We start from the raw sequence: 17,249 nt of genomic DNA on the forward strand, positions 1-17,249 counted from the left end.
TAGTCAGTTATTACAGTGCTAAACTGTTAAGTTTACTGTAATTATTTCATTACACTATATGATATAAAGATTTACTTAGACAGTGGTATTGTTTGTGTTAGGCTAACTACTATTTTTGTTTCTATTGTTACTGGAATTTTTGGTGATTTGCCTGAACCCTGTTTTTTCCATAGGCCCCATTTGTTATATTGTGCGAATTTCTACAGCACTGTGTCATATAGGAATGCATCTACCATGTTATCGGAGAACCACCTGTATTTCAGTCTTTTAGTGCTCATTTTCCAAAAATCTCAGTGACCCGTCATTATAATTTTGTAATTGCAATAGTTAGCTGGAACTGCCACCTGCCTGCTGCCCATCTTTCGTTGGCTGGTATCAGGTTTTTTTTAAACTAATCACACATATTTGTTTTGATTGAATCGATCCTGGAGATAGCTTACTTCCGGCTCCCTCCCTCAATAATCAGATAAATTACTACTATTGCATACCATCCAAGTATGAGCTGAAAATGTGTTGCTGGAAAAGCGCAGCAGGTCAGGCAGCATCCAGGGAACAGGAGAATCGACGTTTCGGGCATAAGCCCTTCTTCAGGAATGGCCCATTCCTGAAGAAGGGCTTATGCCCAAAACGTCGATTCTCCTGTTCCCTGGATGCTGCCTGACCTGCTGCGCTTTTCCAGCAACACATTTTCAGCTCTGATCTCCAGCATCTGCAGTCCTCACTTTCTCCTCAAAGATACCATCCAAGTATGTTTGGTCACTCACCCAAAAAAAAATTGAAAAGAATGCTTGATTTCCCTTTTTGAAACCCACACTGATTATTCATCCTTACACTTCTTGTTTTGAGATTTCTCATCTTCTTTCCTTTAGGAAAGACTCCATTCTTTTTTCCAGTCATCATTGTTAAACTGACAGGTCTATATGTTCTCTCTTCCTTCTTTAATAAAGGGCTATATCATGTTTTTCAGTCCTCGGGCACTATTCTTTTCCCAGATGAATTATTCAATACTGTCCAGTAGTGCCTCTGCTCTACACTTGTAAAATCCATGGATGCAATCCATCTGGATCTGGGTTTTATCCTCCACATTTGTTCAGTTTCGTCAATACATCTCATTGTTCATGTTAATGTCATGACTCCTTGCTCTATCACCCTAGAAAATACCAGTGAAATACAGAAATGGTACAAATATCCCTATCATTTTCTGTGGGATTATCCAGTTGTATTCCTGTTCCCATCAGTATTGATTTGATATATGTTTTAATATCATTTATGTTGGATTTTTGAATTTTGAACTAGTGACACGTGAATTTTCTGTAATTGTTGGAAGAACTCAGTGTTCTGAAGAAGGGTCACTGGACCAGAAACATTATCACTGCTTTCTCTCCACAGATGCTGCCTGGCCTGCTCAGCTTCTCCAGCAATTCCTGATTTTGTTTGATTTCCAGCATCTGCAATTCTTGGGATTTTTTGTTGATTTTCTGCATGTCTGAATGGGTTTAGTAATTAACTTGTATTCCTGAAGCCATGTGACTAATTTTAAAACTGTTAGAAAGAGCCTTCCTGGGGAGTAATGGGAATGTGTTCACATTGTTGTGCATTTGAAAGTTTACTAGTGAACAAAGTAAACAATGTAGTGCTGAAATCTTTGAAGGGACTTGAGGGAAATCCCATAACTTGGAAACAAAAGCTTTTTAATTTCAGTCTGAAATCAGAGATCTGATTTGTCCATAAGCTGGGATCATTACATGCCTGTAAAATGTTTACTTTTTTGTTTTATATGCTGCCTTAATTTGTTTTGATTAGATTAGATTCCCTACAGTGTGGAAAACAGGCCGCTTCAGCCCAACCAGTCCACACCGACCCTCCAAAGAGTAACCTACCCATTTCCCTCTGACTTAACACTATGGGCAATTTAGCACAGCCAATTCACCCTGACCTGCACATCTTTGGACTGTGGGAGGAAACCGGAGCATGGGGAGAATGTGCAAACTCCACACAGACAGTCGCCTGAGGCCAGATTCGAACCTGGGTCCCTGGCCTTGTGAGGTAGCAGGGATAACCACTGAGCCACTGTGCTGGCCCATGGTTTCCTCTTTGTCTTTCAAAGTGAGCTGAAGAAACCTTTCACTCAGAGACTCTTAAGGAAAAGGACAAGAGGGAGAATTAGAGGAAGGAGCAATTAAGAGATTGAAGAAAATGGGAAAATATTTCAGCAAGTGACAGTTGAACTTTAAAGCTGCTTTGAAATTTTCCACACAGTATAATTTTAACGTCAAGAAAAGAAATAGTGATTCGAGCAGGCTGGCAGTCAAGTGGTGAGGAAGGGGAAGGAATGGCTGAGGGATAGAACTGGACATAAAGTAAAATGTCTAATGAGTTATCATTTACCAATTCACTGCAAATATCATGAAATTCTGGCAGTGACTGATACTTTGAATTATTGTTTCCGGTCCAATTGCCAGAGCTCCAGAGGGCAATCCCAACAAAGAGAGGGAACAGGAGACAACATGGTGGGAGAGTGGATGTGAGGAGGAGCAAGACAAGGAGGGGGAAGATGACGACAACAGCAAACTGATGTCGGATTCAGGGAGGATGAAGGAAAGGCTGGGATTGTGTTATAAGTACCATCAGTGCTGTGAATAAGACTAAGCTGATGTTCAGGGGAGAAAAAAAATGAAACTTTATTGTACAGAACATAATTGCTGAAATTGTAACCATATCATTGAATGATTTCTTATTGCAAATTATTGTCAAATAGTATGGTACAGCTCTCTGAATTAGAACCAAATTAAGTAAATGAAGTGGAGATCTTTACAAAAACAAGTACCTAAGGACTATCTGCATTCTTCCATAACTCCTAGAGCCAAAACACCTGTTAAATGACCACAAGGTGAACTTTACCTGTACTGTCCTAACCCACCGTGAATGGCTGACTTGTGTACATAGGAAACAAATTGAACAGCAGTTAGAGTTCTACTCAGAGGGCAGAGTTTCTTCGAGACTGGATTTGATGAATAAAACTAGAAGAATCCACTGTCATGATCCTCTCCAATATTTGGTCACAGTCCCTCAGTCACATGGTTACGGGAGAGATCACTGGACAAGCACTCGTTTGTCACAGCTTCAAAGCAAAAAGCAAGCAAACAATCTCCTGCCAAGTTTTAATTGACTCCAATACAAGACAGAAATTAAATTGCCTTAAAAAAGTCAGAGGGTCTGGATGTAGGTTTGCTCGCTGAGCTGGAAGGTTCATTTTCAGACGTTTCATCACCATACTAGGTAACATCTTGAGTGAGCCTCCAGATGAAGCACTGATGGCCTGCTTTCTATTTATGTGTTTAGGTTTCCTTGGGTTGGTGATGTCATTTCCTGTTCTTTTTCTCAGAGAGTGGTAAATGGGATTCAAATCCAAGTCAAACTACGCAGAGCAGAGGAAAATCACACGTACAGTGTATTCAAAAGGAGCGGGTACCCAATGAACACAATAAATGTAGGGGAATGGGTCTGGGTGGGTTGCGCTTCGGCGGGTCGGTGTGGACTTGTTGGGCCAAAGGGCCAAAAAAAAAAAGTGGGCGGCACGGTGGCACAGTGGTTAGCACTGCTGCCTCAAAGCGCCAGAGATCCAGGTTCAATTCCCACCTCAGGCGATTCTCTGTGTGGAGTTTGCACATTCTCCCCGTGTCTGCGTGGGTTTCCTCCGGGTGCTCCGGTTTCCTCCCACAATCCAAAAATGTGCAGGTTAGGTGAATTGACCATGCTAAATTGTCCGTAGTGTTAGATGAAGGGGTAAATGTAGGAGTATGGGTCTGGGTGGTATACGCTTCGGCGGGTCGGTGTGGACTTGTTGGGCCGAAGGGCCTGTTTCCACACTGTAAGTAATCTAATCTAATCTAATCTAATCCAGCCCAACCTACAGACCATCTTGTAGTTTCACTGATTCACAACCCAACAACTGACCGTTCCTATTCAAAGAACTCCCTGGTAAGAGCACAATGTCCAATTAATCCCATGGCATTTTTTCAAGAAAAATCAGGGCCGCTCTTTACTTCAACTCTTTACTAAAAAGAAACAACTTGGTCATTTCAGTCAGTGCTGTCTGTGGGATTTGCAGTGCACAAACTAGTTGGACTTCAAAAATAAAAGTGTTTCATTGGTTACAATGGAGCTGTGAAGGTACTTTATAAATGCAGGTCTTTCTTACACGTACAACTTTAACAGGTGACTCAGTGGAAACAGCCTGTTGCCCTGTGTATCTGACAGTATCAGAGATATCAGGTCATCTAGTGTCCCAGTCACAATAACTGACTGTGGACATGTCATCTCTGGAATGTTTAAAAAAAATGCCTGTGTTTAAAAAAAAACGCCACACACTGCTAGCAATTTCTTAAAATCACACTCGATTCATTCTAAGACTTTGAACAGAATTATCAAGTTTCCCCTTTCCATGGCTTAAGCTGTTTTTCAAATCAATGCTTAATTTGGAGTAAAAACACTTTTGTTAGCTCCTTGATCATAAAAGCGAGTTAAAACTCATGCTCATCACACCAATCAATGCTCACTTGAAGTAAGCAACCTTCAGTCCCTTCCCCTTGGGCTTTGGATCGCTCTAAATCTTGCTTGTGTTGCCTTTCTTGTCCTGTTCAGACTGGGAGCATTTTCTCTCTCTCTTCACTGTGGGAGGCAAGTTTCTGGTAGCCCAGAGTTTGTTCTTTGTCTTGACTCTGGAGCTTCATGCACAGGACAATGAGCACTAACAGAAGACAAGAGCCCACAACCAGGCCTAGAATCCGCTCTGTACAGAGAGAGATAGAGAGATACACATTTCAAACAGGTTATAGGTATCAACAACAGTGCATCATATACACTACAATGGGAGAAAGTGAGGTCTGCAGATGCCGGAGATCAGAGCTGAAAATGTGTTGCTGGAAAAGCGCAACAGGTCAGGCAGCATCCAGGGAACAGGAGAATCGACGTTTCGGGCATAAGCCCTTCTTCAGGAATGAGGAAAGTGTGTCCAGCAGGCGAAGATAAAAGGTAGGGAGGAGGGACTTGGGGGAGGGGCTTTGGAAATGCGATAGGTGGAGGGAAGTCAAGGTGAGGGTGATAGGCCGGAGTGGGGTGGGGGCGGAGAGGTCAGGAAGATGATTGCAGGTTAGGAAGGCGGTGCTGAGTTCGAGGGTTGGGACTGAGACTAGGTGGGGGGAGGGGAAATGAGGAAGTTGGAGAAAGGTCTGAGTTCATCCATTGTGGTTGGAGGGTTCCTAGGCGGAAGATGAGGCGCTCTTCCTCCAGCCGTCGTGTTGCCATGGTCTGGCGATGGAGGAGTCCAAGGACCTGCATGCCCTTGGTGGAGTGGGAGGGGGAGTTAAAGTGTTGGGCTATGGGATGGTTGGGTTGGTTGGTCCGGGTGTCCCAAAGGTGTTCTCTGAAACGTTCCGCAAGTAGACAGCCTGTCTCCCCAATATAGAGGAGGCCACATCGGGTGCAGCGGATGCAATAGATGATGCGTGTGGAGGTGCAGGTGAATTTGTGGCGGATATGGAAGTGTCCCTTGCGGCCTTGGAGGGATGTAAGGGGGGAGGTGTGGGCGCAAGTTTTGGATTTCTTGCGGTTGCAGGGGGAGGTGCCGGGAGTGGAAGTTGGGTTGGTGGGGGGTGTGGACCTGACGAGGGAGTCACGGAGGGAGTGGTCTTTTCGGAACGCTGAAAGGGGAGGGGAGGGAAATATATCACTGGTGGTGGGGTCCGTTTGGAGGTGGCGGAAATGACGGCGGATGATACGTTGTACATGGAGGTTGGTGGGGTGGTAGGTGAGGACCAGTGGGGTTCTGTCCTGGTGGCGGTTGGAGGGGCGGGGCTCAAGGGCGGAGGAGCGGGAAGTGGAAGAAATGCGGTGGAGGGCATCGTTGACTACGTCTGGCGGGAAATTGCGGTCCTTGAAGAAGGAGGCCATCTGGGTTGTACGGTATTGGAACTGGTCCTCCTGGGAGATGAAGGAATTGGGAATATGGGATGGCGTTTTTACAGGGGGCAGGGTGGGAGGAGGTGTAGTCCAGGTAGCTGTGGGAGTCGGTCAGTTTATAGTAGATGCCCGTGTCGATTCGATCACCCGAGATAGAAATGGGAAGGTCTAGGAAGGGGAGGGAGGAGTCTGAGACGGTCCAGGTGAATTTGAGGTCGGGGTGGAAGGTGTTGGTAAAGTGGATGAACTGTTCAACTCCTCGTGGGAGCACGAGGCAGCGCCGATACAGTCATCGATGTAGCGGAGGAAAAGGTGGGGGGTGGTGCCAGGAAGATGGACTGTTCCACATATCCTACGAAGAGGCAGGCATAGCTGGGGGCCATGGCTACTCCTTTGGTTTGGAGGAAGTGGGAGGATTGGAAAGAGAAGTTGTTCAGGGTGAGGACCAGTTTAGTCAGTCGCAGGAGGGTGTCAGTAGAAGGATACTGGTTGGTACGGCAGGAAAGGAAGAACCGGAGGACTTTTGAGTCCTTCGTGATGGGGGATGGAGATGTACAGGGACTGGATGTCCATGGTGAAGATAAGGTGTTGGGGACCGGTTAAGCGAAAATCATGGAGGAGGTGGAGGGCGTGGGTGGTGTCCCGAACGTTGGTGGGGAGTTCTTGGACTAAGGGGGACAGGACCGTGTCGAGGTATGCAGAGATAAGTTCGGTGGGGCAGGAGCAGGCTGAGACAATGGGTCGGCCGGGACAGTCAGATTTGTGGATTTTGGGCAGGAGGTAGAAACCGGCGTGTGGATTTTGGGCAGGAGGTAGAAATGGGCGTGTGGATTTTGGGCAAGAGGTAGAAACCAGCGTGTTGATTTTGGGCAGGAGGTAGAAGTGGTAGGTACTGTCATTTTCAACACTACAATGGGAGACCATAGAATTTATACAATTCACTAAACTATCTCCCAACCCTTCCACAAATAGTTAGCTTTGCCTCCATGGGTTAAACAGTCACTTTCGGATCAGGTACCTCTTACAGTCAGCATTTGGAAAAGAGGGGAACAGACTGGGGGGCATTATAAATAAGAGAGATGGGATAAATGGTCTCAAACATGTTTACGATTGCCACAGCTTCTGAATGTTTGTGGAAACCGTGGCAGCCTTCTGTTGTGCAGGACAACGATTTGTTCAGTGATGGTCACTGCCTCCAATGTCTTCCCGATGCTGATGATCAAACCAAACTCTTTCCAGGCAGACAAAATCTCATACTAACAGCAGCAAGTGAACAGTATTGCCATCATTAGTGTAGAGCGGCTAAAGACAAGAAGTGCAGGAGTTTTGCAAAGCTCCATTACAATACACACGCACCAGGTTTAATCAACTGCTTTAAATAAAACAAAACTGCAGATGCTGGAAATTTGAAACTGCTGGAGAAACTTAGCAGGTCTGGCAACATCTGTGGGGAGAAAGCAAAATTAATGTCGAGTCCAGATCTGAAGAAGGGTCCCTGGACTCAAAACATTAACTCTGTTTTGTCCTGACAGATATTGCCACACCTCCAGCAAGTTCTGTTTTAATTCCAACAACCTCTTCCGTGATGCCCCAATTTATATTGCAGTTAAAATCCAAACCCCCTCCACCAGAGGATTCGAGCAAACAACAATTCTGGCAGTAACCAAGTAAACCTAGAGCTTACTTGCCCCAGTCTGTGTCCAGAATCCCCTGGATCCCATTTGATACTTGTGAAAGCACATGACCTATTCCTGGGAGCCCCTAGATCCTTGTTATAATACAAAGGCATCACCCAATCCTGAGGGTGCCCGAGATCCCACCTGACACGGGAAAGCAAACTGAAATCTCAGTTGATCCATGGGGACTACCCGATGTGGGGATGAACTGGGTAATCTTTTCAACATCCCTACAGAAGCAGGAGGAGCTGAACAGCTTTCTGCTGGTGTAGGTTTTAATGATTCAATAATGACCAGAAATGAGAGTTCATTATCTCATCTCAACCTCGGGGAAACATGAACATTATGTTCCAGTGGGAACACATTGTCACTGGGAAAGTTGGTGAGGTTGTTGGTAGTTTTAATGGTAAATGGGGAAGCACTGAGAAAACCTAATATACATAGCCAGTCAGGTGGGATTGTTTACTGAGAGAAATAGAAAGAAATCTCTTTTGTGAATTGCAGTTTGTTGTAGTCTTGGAACAATTGCCTCTGACTTTACTTCACTCAAATGTTCAACATCTATCCACTGAAATATGAGAGTAGATTAGATTACTTACAGTGTGGAAACAGGCCCTTCGGCCCAACAAGTCCACACCGACCCGCCGAAGTGCAACCCACCCAGACCCATTCCTCTACATTTACCCCTTCACCTAACACTACGGGCAATTTAGCCTGGCCAATTCACCTGACCTGCGCATCTTTGGACGGTGGGAGGAAACCGGAGCACCCAGAGGAAACCCACGCAGACTCGGGGAGAACGTGCAAACTCCACACAGGCAGTTGCCTGAGGCGGGAATTGAACCCGGGTCTCTGGCGCTATGAGCAGCAGTGCTACCCACTGTGCCGCCCACGAGTAGCACACTGGCAAGAACGTAAAAATACTGACACCTCCCCCCGCAAAATGACAATATTTTATATTTAAATGTTGGGTGCATTCCTGAATAAGGACTACAGATAACACTGAAAGAACATAGTAATGTGACCGTAAACCCTAGGGTTATATGGAGAGATCAGCAAAATAGAGAGGATGACCATGGATCAATACAACATGTCAGCGAGCTAATCGAGTTGTTTCACAATACATTACCAATTTGGATGGTACTGTGGCGAAGTTCACATTCCTCTGCCCAGTTCTTTGGGATCGTCTCTGCAGTAATTTCAATGAATTTTTCTAAGGGGCACTTTTCAGTGCAAGATGGCAGAGTGACAAGGTATGGCTTAGAATTACTCTCATTTCTGTAGTACATCTCCACAGTGTAGGATCTGCAAAAGCCACGTACAAGATTTGGAGCAGTTAACAATCATGAACCTTTCCCTCTCATTGCTCCCTTCTCAAAGGGATAAATTTTACACAATCCCATTCTCCTGCTCCCTCCCTCACACTGATCCAATTTTCTCTTTCTGGCTCGCGCTCTCTGCTCTCCTCATCCCAAATAATCCCATTTCTCTCTCTCTCTTTCTTTCTTCCACCTTATTCCCAGATTGGTGCCAATTCCCTCTTCTCTCCCTCTCCTCAAACAATTCCAATTCCTTCCTCTTTTATTTTTCTAGAATGGGACCTATTTCTGCCCTCACTCCATTGCTCCAGTCAGGTTTCATTCTCCTGCTCACTCTTTCTCCAGGAAATGTTGAGCATCAGCTATCTGGGCGGCACGGTGGCACTGTTGCCTCACAGCGCCAGAGACCAGGGTTCAATTCCCGACTCAGGCGACTGACTGTGTGGAGTTTGCACATTCTCCCCGTGTCTGCGTGGGTTTCCTCCGGGTGCTCCGGTTTCCTCCCACAGTCCAAAGATGCGCAGGTCAGGTGAATTGGCCATGCTAAATTGCCCGTAGTGTTAGGTATAGGGGTAAATGTAGGGGTATGGGTGGGTTGCGCTTCGGCGGGTCGGTGTGGACTTGTTGGGCCGAATGGTCTGTTTCCACACTGTAATGTAATCTAATCTATCTCTGGGGTACAGAATTCCAAACACTCCCAAACTGTTCAATGGGTCCTTTCAAGGCCTAAACCATCAGCCCTTTATTGTGAGACTGTACCTAGCCTGGAAGAAATGAGTTTTCACTGTTGGCCCGATTAAGTCCCTTCAGAATCCTGTAGGTTTCAATTAGATCACTTCTCATTCTGCAGAACTAGAAACAGCATAGACCCAACTTACTGAACCTCTCAACATCCAGGTGATCAAAATAGTGAATCTTCACTGTATCACTTTCCATTGCCTTAATTATAGACAGTATCCCAGCAATGAAATCAGCAAAATTCTGAACAATCATAACAAGACTTCTCTACTCCTGCACTCCAATCCCATTTCAATAAACGTCAACCTGTCATTTCATTTCCTAATTCCTTGCTCCATCTGCATGCTAACTTTTAGATTACATTTACGTCTGAAAGGATTCTGAGGGATAGGATTTATGACCTTCTGGAAGAGCATTACTTGATTAAATGCAGTCAACACAGCTTTGTGAGGGGCAGGTCATGCCTCACAAACCTTATCGAGTTCTTTGAGGATGTGACTAGAAACGTTGATGAGGGTCGAGCTGTGGATGTGGTGTATATGGACTTCAGCAAGGCATTCGATAAGGTTCCCCATGGTAGGCTCATTCAGAAGGTCAGGAGGAATAGGATTCAGGGGAACATAGCTGTCTAGATACAGAATTGGCTGGCCAATAGAAGACAACGAGTGGTAGTAGAAGGAAAATATTCTGCCTGGAAGTCTGTGGTGTGTGGTGTCCCACAGGGCTCTGTCCTTGGGCCTCTATTGTTTGTAATTTTTATGAATGACTTGGATGAGGGGATTGAAGGATGGGTCAGCAAGTTTGCAGATGACACAAAGGTTGGAGGTGTCGTTGACAGTATAGAGGGCTGTTGTAGGCTGCAGCGGGACATTGACAGGATACAGAGATGGGCTGAGAGGTGGCAGATGGAGTTCAACCTGGATAAATGCGAGGTGATGCATTTTGGAAGGTCGAATTTGAAAGCTGAGTACAGGATTAAGGATAGGATTCTTGGTAGTGTGGAGGAACAGAGGGATCTTGGGGTGCAGGTACATAGATCCCTTAAAATGGCCACCCAAGTGGACAGGGTTGTTAAGAAAGCATATGGTGTTTTGGCTTTCATTAACAGGGGTATTGAGTTTAAGAGTCGTGAGATCTTGTTGCAGCTCTATAAAACTTTGGTTAGACCGCACTTGGAATACTGCGTCCAGTTCTGGTCGCCCTATTATAAGAAAGATGTGGATGCTTTGGAGAGGGTTCAGAGGAGGTTTACCAGGATGCTGCCTGGACTGGAGGGCTTATCTTATGAGGAGAGGTTGACTGAGCTCGGACTTTTTTCATTGGAGAAAAGGAGGAGAAGAGGGGACCTAATTGAGGTATACAAGGTAATGAGAGGCATAGATAGAGTCGATAGCCAGAGGCTATTTCCCAGGTTAGAAATGACTAACACGAGGGGTCATAGTTTTAAGCTGGTTGGAGGAAAGTGTAGAGGAGATGTCAGAGGCAGGTTCTTTACACAGAGGGTTGAGAGAGCATGGAATGCGTTGCCAGCAGCAATGGAGGCAGGGTCATTGGGGACATTTAAGAGACTCCTGGACATGCATATGGTCACAGAAATTTGAGGGTGCATACATTAGGATCAGTGGTCAGCACAACATCGTGGGCTGAAGGGCCTGTTCTGTGCTGTACTTTCTATGTTCTATATTCCCTACAGTGTGGAAACAGGCCCTTCAGCCCAACCAGTCCACACCGACCTTCCGAAGAGTAACCCACCCAGACCCATTTCCCTCTGCCTAACACTATGGGCAATTTAACATGACTAATTCACCCGACCTGCACATCTTTGGACTGTGGGAGGAAACTGGAGCACCCAGAGGAAACCCACACAGACTCGGGGAGAATGTACAAACTCCACACAGACAGACAGTCGCCCAAGGCTGGAATCGAACCTGAGACCCTGGTGCTGTGAGCCGGCAGTGCTAACCACTAAGTCACTGTGCCGCCCATGTTCCTTATATACATACAACTATGTGGATATCAAAGATTTAAAACAATAATGCCTTTTTTTTAAAAATCTGCTTTTCTATTCTGATGAATGAAGTGACTAACTTCACATTTCCCCATATTACATTCCATTTGCCATCCTGCTGTCCATTCACTCAATGTGTCTATATCTCTTAACAGAGAGTGCTCTGAGCATCTGACATTCTCACCTAGCGATATATCAGCAACCCCGAAACGTGATTCTCTATCTCTTTATCTAACTCATTCATCGAGATTGTTAACAGCTGAGGTACCAACACTGATGCTTGCAGCACTCAGAGTCAGAGAGTTATACAGCATGGAAACAGGCTCTTTGGCCCAAACTGGTCCATGCTGACCATGGCACTCACTCAGTTAGATCCAACTGCATGGATTTGGTCCATACCCCGCTAAACCCTTCCCATCCATGTACCTATCCAAATTTTTTTTTTTTAAATGTTGCTATTGTACCTGCCTCAACTATGTTCTCTGGCAGCCCATTCCTCATAGGCACCACCCTCTGTAAGAGGTTGCTCCTCAGATCCTTCTTAAATCTTTCCCCTCTCACCTTAAACCTATGCCGTATTGTTTTCAATTCTCCATCCTTGGGAAAAAGACTACATGTATTCATCCTATCAATGCCCCTCATGATTTTATACACCTCTATAAGGTCGCCCTTCATTCTCCAACATCCCAAGGAATAAAGTCCTATCCTGGCCAACCTCTCCCTGTAACTCAGGACCTACTAGCCTTGGCAACATACTTGTAAATCTTCTTTGCACTCCTTCCAGTTTAACTATGTCTTTCTTATAACAGGGTGACCAAATCTGTGCACAATACTCCAACTGCAGCCTCACCAATGACTTATATAACTGTAACATCAATGCCTCAACCAATGAAAGCCAGCCTTCATCACCACCCCTGTCTACCTGTGACACCACTTTCAATGAACTATGTATTTGTACTCCTAGGTCCCTCTGTTCCACAACACTCCTCAGCGCCTCACCATTTACTGTATAAATCCTACCCTGGTTTGACTTTCCAAAATGCAACATCTCACACTTATGTGTATTGAATTATATTTACCAACCCGCAGCCCCTTCCCCATCTGATCAAGGTCCCTCTATAATGTCTGATAACCTTCCTCGCCAATGATATCTCCTAATTTCGTATCATCCGCAAACCAACTAATCATGCTTTGTACATTCACATCCAGATCATTTATGTAAATAAGAAATAACACTCTACTATTCATAACCTGCTAACCTATGAACATTTTCATTTGTTCCTTCTCTCTGCCTATTAACCCGTCCCAATTTTTGTTTAGTCTGATTAGGCCACTTGGAGCATCTGGTTGCACAGTAACTGCCCTAAAAAAGAAAATGCATAAATCAAAGAACTGGCAGGTATCCTGACTCTCTGGATTTGGCAACATGCTGAGTTCCGGATATGTATACAGGCTGAGTGTTAGTTGGACCCTCCAATATTATCACGAGAGAATGGAACAATGACATTCAGAGCCCTGGGGAAATGAAGCATGAACTGTGACTGTGCAGGGCAGACATCTTGAAAACAATTTCAGAACCTACCCGTTTGTCTCTTTGTAAAGCTCAAATATGTGGCAAGCAGCATATGTTGGAGCAAGGCTGTAAATACCCAGAGCCATTTGAAGGGCTATAATAGTGGTGTCATGCTGTGAACAGAGATGAAATTCAGAATACAATCAATCATTAGACTAAATGGATTGCAGGTACAAGCAAACCGAGTTGTGCTCAACACTGAGTCACTGCCCCCAGACGGTGTTGAACACTGACTCACTGTATGGAGGGGGGGGTTAATACTGACCCTCCATGGCGGGTTCAGAATCAACACTGACAACCAGGAAGCAAGTACATGTTGGCCTTCCACAGATCACCATTGATCAAAATGTTAATGACATAGCATAAAATGTGATTTTTTTACATTATCCTGTCATGGTGGGATATTTAATCCCATCAATCATTTATACCCAACACTTTGATCCTCTTCAATCTCAGGTGACTCACCGCTGAATACATGATCATTTTGAGATGGGGAGTAGAATTGGTCTCATTTATTGAGCGAGTAATATTTTCGAGGATTTGTTTGAGGAGCACGCCTGCAAAAATAAACACATTTTTACAAACAGTAAAGGAATACAGATAAACAACTGGACCCCATACCAGAACATTAACTCTAAAGGTTATAATACCTCTGACACATTTACTGTGACACCAGACCCTCCGCAGACTGGTCAGTTTGGGGACAATTACTGTGAAACAAGGGACAGGTCAGTGTGGGGAGAGTTACTGTGAAACCTGACCCTCCAAGGACTGGTGTGTACAGTGACTGAAATCAGTCACTGTATGCAAATCTATTCCCATTAATCCATTAGAAATCTTTACCCTTCTGATTGCACATTATAATCCTAGATTGTGTAATCTCACTTATATTAAAACACTAGAACATAGAACAGTGGGCAAGCAACGGTCCCTGAGGAATGCAGTCAGCATGACAGAGAGGAGTGGGCGAGGTAAGGATACTGAGACAGCATCACTAAGAGGTGACGACATTCACTCACCCCCTTGCAGCCGTGATTTCTCCTTTGTCTGGTAGAGTCCAAACTCCGATCGGATGCCAAATTCCTTCAGTTGTCTCAAGTGTTCCATCTGCTCTGGCGTGGCCCAGGATGGGAGAGTGAAGTTGTGAACTTGCTGCCCAAGGAAGATGTTAGAACAAGAATTTATTAGGACTGTCCAGAGACACAGAGCTTATCCTAGTTTCCACAACTGGCCTCAAGTCCCTGAAAGGACACCCAATATGCCCCTAGAAAATAACAGGTGGTCAGTGAGCCTCAAGGGCAGGTAAATAATCACAAGGTTTGAATTTAGTTTTAACCATGACCTGCATTAAACCTTCTCAGACACTCCACCAAAAGAAAATGGACCACATATCTGATTTCAAAACACACTGTTAGAACTCTCAAAGATTTTTATTTTTTTTTAAACTGACCAAACTTTGTTCAAGGCAAGACCTGGAGGTTAGTTGCAGACTGATTCTTGATTAAAAGGATTTCTACAGACACAGCAACAATGGGAAGGGCATTTTATTTGAACAGATAGCAGAAGTTGGCTATTAACAAGGTCAGTACCTGGGACCTGCTTCTGACAAGTTTGTAAGATACCTTATGTTCAAGTATATGGCAGATATTGAATGGTAATTGAAGAAACAATCAACATATTAGGGCAGAACCAGGACTATAAATTGTTTTTTTTTGGATTATGTTTTCTGAAAAGATCACCTTGGCTGCTGAGAAGTCAGCATGAAGATTTGAAAGGTCCCTGCCTAACCTGGCACACCAACTTCCAAAAGCCTAAAGAGTAGAAAGCTGAGATGGAGGTCTTACTACCTTTGCCTGAATGAACTGAGAAGGTCTGTCTGTCTGTTGTGTGTGCCTGTCTGTTGGGAGCTGAAAACAAATGTTTCAGGTTTAAAGCATAAACTTTAATCAGCGTATCTTGTTTTTTTTCTGTTTCTGCTAAAGTGATTGTGTATTTAATAAATAGTTAAGTCTTTTGTTTGAGATACAAAATCAGTGTCTGAAATTAATTATTCACAAAGGCTTGGTTATTCACAAGTCTGGACAGGAACCATGAGAGTAATTATTGGGGGGGGGGGTCTGTGACAGTTTTATTGGACTGTGTCACAAATAGAGGGACCAAAACAGATTTGGTGTCTGTCTGTGCTGTAACACTTAACTCCCCTACCACCAAGTGGTAAAAACCTTTTTAAAAATCTATTCATGGAATGAGGACACCGCTGGCAAAGCCAGCATTTATTGCCCATTCCTCATACCAAGAGAGTAATTAAGAGTCAACCATATTGCTGTGGGTATGAGGTCTCACGTAGGCAGGGTGACAGATTTCCCTCCCCAAAGGGAGTGAACTCGATTGGATTTTGTCGACTATCAACAATTGGCTTCATACTCACCATTAGACGCTTCACTCTAGATTTTTTTTAAAAATTAAATTGAAATTCCATCACTGACCATGGCAAGGATTTGAACCCAGGTTCCAGAACAGGGCAGCAAACAACAGAGGTCCCAGAGGGGTATAGGAGGTACAGGAGTGAGGGCTCTCAAGAAAGCAACTGACTCCGGTTTCCTCCCACAGCCCAAAGATGTGCAGGTCAGGTGAACTGGCCACGCTGAATTGTCCGTAGCGTTAGGTAAGGGGCAAATGTAGGGGTATGGGTGGGTTGCGCTTCGGCGGGTCGGTGTGGACTTGTTGGGCCGAAGGGCCTGTTTCCACAGTGTAAAGTAATCTAATCTAATCTAATCTAAAAAAAAACAGGTAAGATTAGGGAGAATCCCGAGATATTCTACAAGTTTGTTGGGGAAGAGAATAGCCAGAGAAACAGTAAGGGTCTATTAGGGTCCAGTGGACAATTAGTTCTTGAAGCCAGAGAACACTGATAAAATGAGGACATCACATCTCTCTTGACACAGGAGGAGGAGAAGGATCAAGTACAGAATTCAAGAAGGTGGACTGTGGAATTCTTGAGCAGTTTAATATAAGGAGTGAGAAGGTATTGGAGGTGCTTGGCGGATTTAAAAGTGGAAAAATAACCAGGTCCAGATGAGTTGTATCCCAGGCTGCTGTGGGAGATGAGTGAGGAAATCATAGGTACCTGACCCAAATTTTTGTGGCCACAGGGGAAATGCCAGAGGACTGGAGGACAACTAATGTAGGTCCACTTTACAAGAAGGATGGTAAAGATAGACCAAGGAACTACAGCTCAAAGATTCTTACACTCATGGTAGGGAAACTAATGGAGAAAATAATGAAGGAGAAAAATCATCTCCACTTAGAGAGGCAAGGTTCGATCAGGGATCGTTAGCATGGTTTTGTCAAAGGGAGGTCATGCCCAACAAATCTGATGGAATTTTACAAGGATGTGACCAAGTGGTTGCATTAGTGTCGAATAGTTGACGTAGCTTAGATGGATTACAGGAGGCCTTTGACAAATTCCCACATGAGAAACTGATAAAAAGGGTAAAAGCTCATGGGATCCAGGGTAACTGCTCAAGTTGCATCCAAAATGACCTCTATGGCAGGAGAGAGAGGGTGGTGGTAGAAGGCTGTTTGTGTGACTGGAGCACATGTGCAGTGGTATACCACAGGGATCAGTGCTGGGTCCTTTATAGTTTGTGATATTCATAATGCTGGAGATGACCACATGGGAGAGATGGTAAGTTTAAGGATGACACAAAGATTGGCCGGGTGGTTTACAGTGAGGTGTTAGTTTGCAGAAGAATATAAAACGATTGACCAGATCAGTGAACAATGTAACTGAAACTGATAAATTTGAGTTACGCATTTTAAGAGAAGGATCAAGACAAGGGAGCACTCGAGAATGGCAAGACACTAGGAAACACGGAAGATCTTGGGGTGCTCATCCACAGAACCATCAAGATAATTAGACAGGTTAGTAGGGTAATTACTAAGGGCATACTGGACACTTATAATCTATGCCT

The 17,249-nt window shown here is 44.6% G+C and overlaps 2 protein-coding genes across 3 annotated transcripts in view; one reads left to right on the forward strand and one right to left on the reverse strand.

The window, feature by feature from the left end:
- Positions 1-15,176, forward strand: part of acp2 (acid phosphatase 2, lysosomal) — a 123,215-nt gene extending 108,039 nt beyond the window's left edge. The window contains exon 11 of the mRNA XM_043706324.2: positions 15,010-15,176. Coding sequence (XP_043562259.1) covers positions 15,010-15,026 — 17 coding nt within the window. The 3' untranslated portion in view covers positions 15,027-15,176. The remainder of the gene's footprint in view (positions 1-15,009) is intronic.
- The window catches only part of LOC122558004 (lysosomal acid phosphatase-like), a 48,299-nt gene continuing 35,430 nt past the window's right edge, over positions 4,381-17,249 (reverse strand). For both annotated transcript variants that reach the window (XM_043706321.2, XM_087996833.1), the window contains exons 7-11: positions 14,295-14,427; positions 13,741-13,832; positions 13,285-13,388; positions 8,767-8,942; positions 4,381-4,792 (exon numbers count right to left, since the gene is read on the reverse strand). In XM_043706321.2, coding sequence (XP_043562256.2) covers positions 4,641-4,792; positions 8,767-8,942; positions 13,285-13,388; positions 13,741-13,832; positions 14,295-14,427 — 657 coding nt within the window. In that variant the 3' untranslated portion in view covers positions 4,381-4,640. The remainder of the gene's footprint in view (positions 4,793-8,766; positions 8,943-13,284; positions 13,389-13,740; positions 13,833-14,294; positions 14,428-17,249) is intronic.

The sequence above is a fragment of the Chiloscyllium plagiosum genome, unplaced genomic scaffold (genome assembly GCF_037043375.1).
Source record: "Chiloscyllium plagiosum isolate Xiang-an unplaced genomic scaffold, Cpla_swu_hap1 HiC_scaffold_18, whole genome shotgun sequence".
NCBI lineage: Eukaryota > Metazoa > Chordata > Chondrichthyes > Orectolobiformes > Hemiscylliidae > Chiloscyllium > Chiloscyllium plagiosum.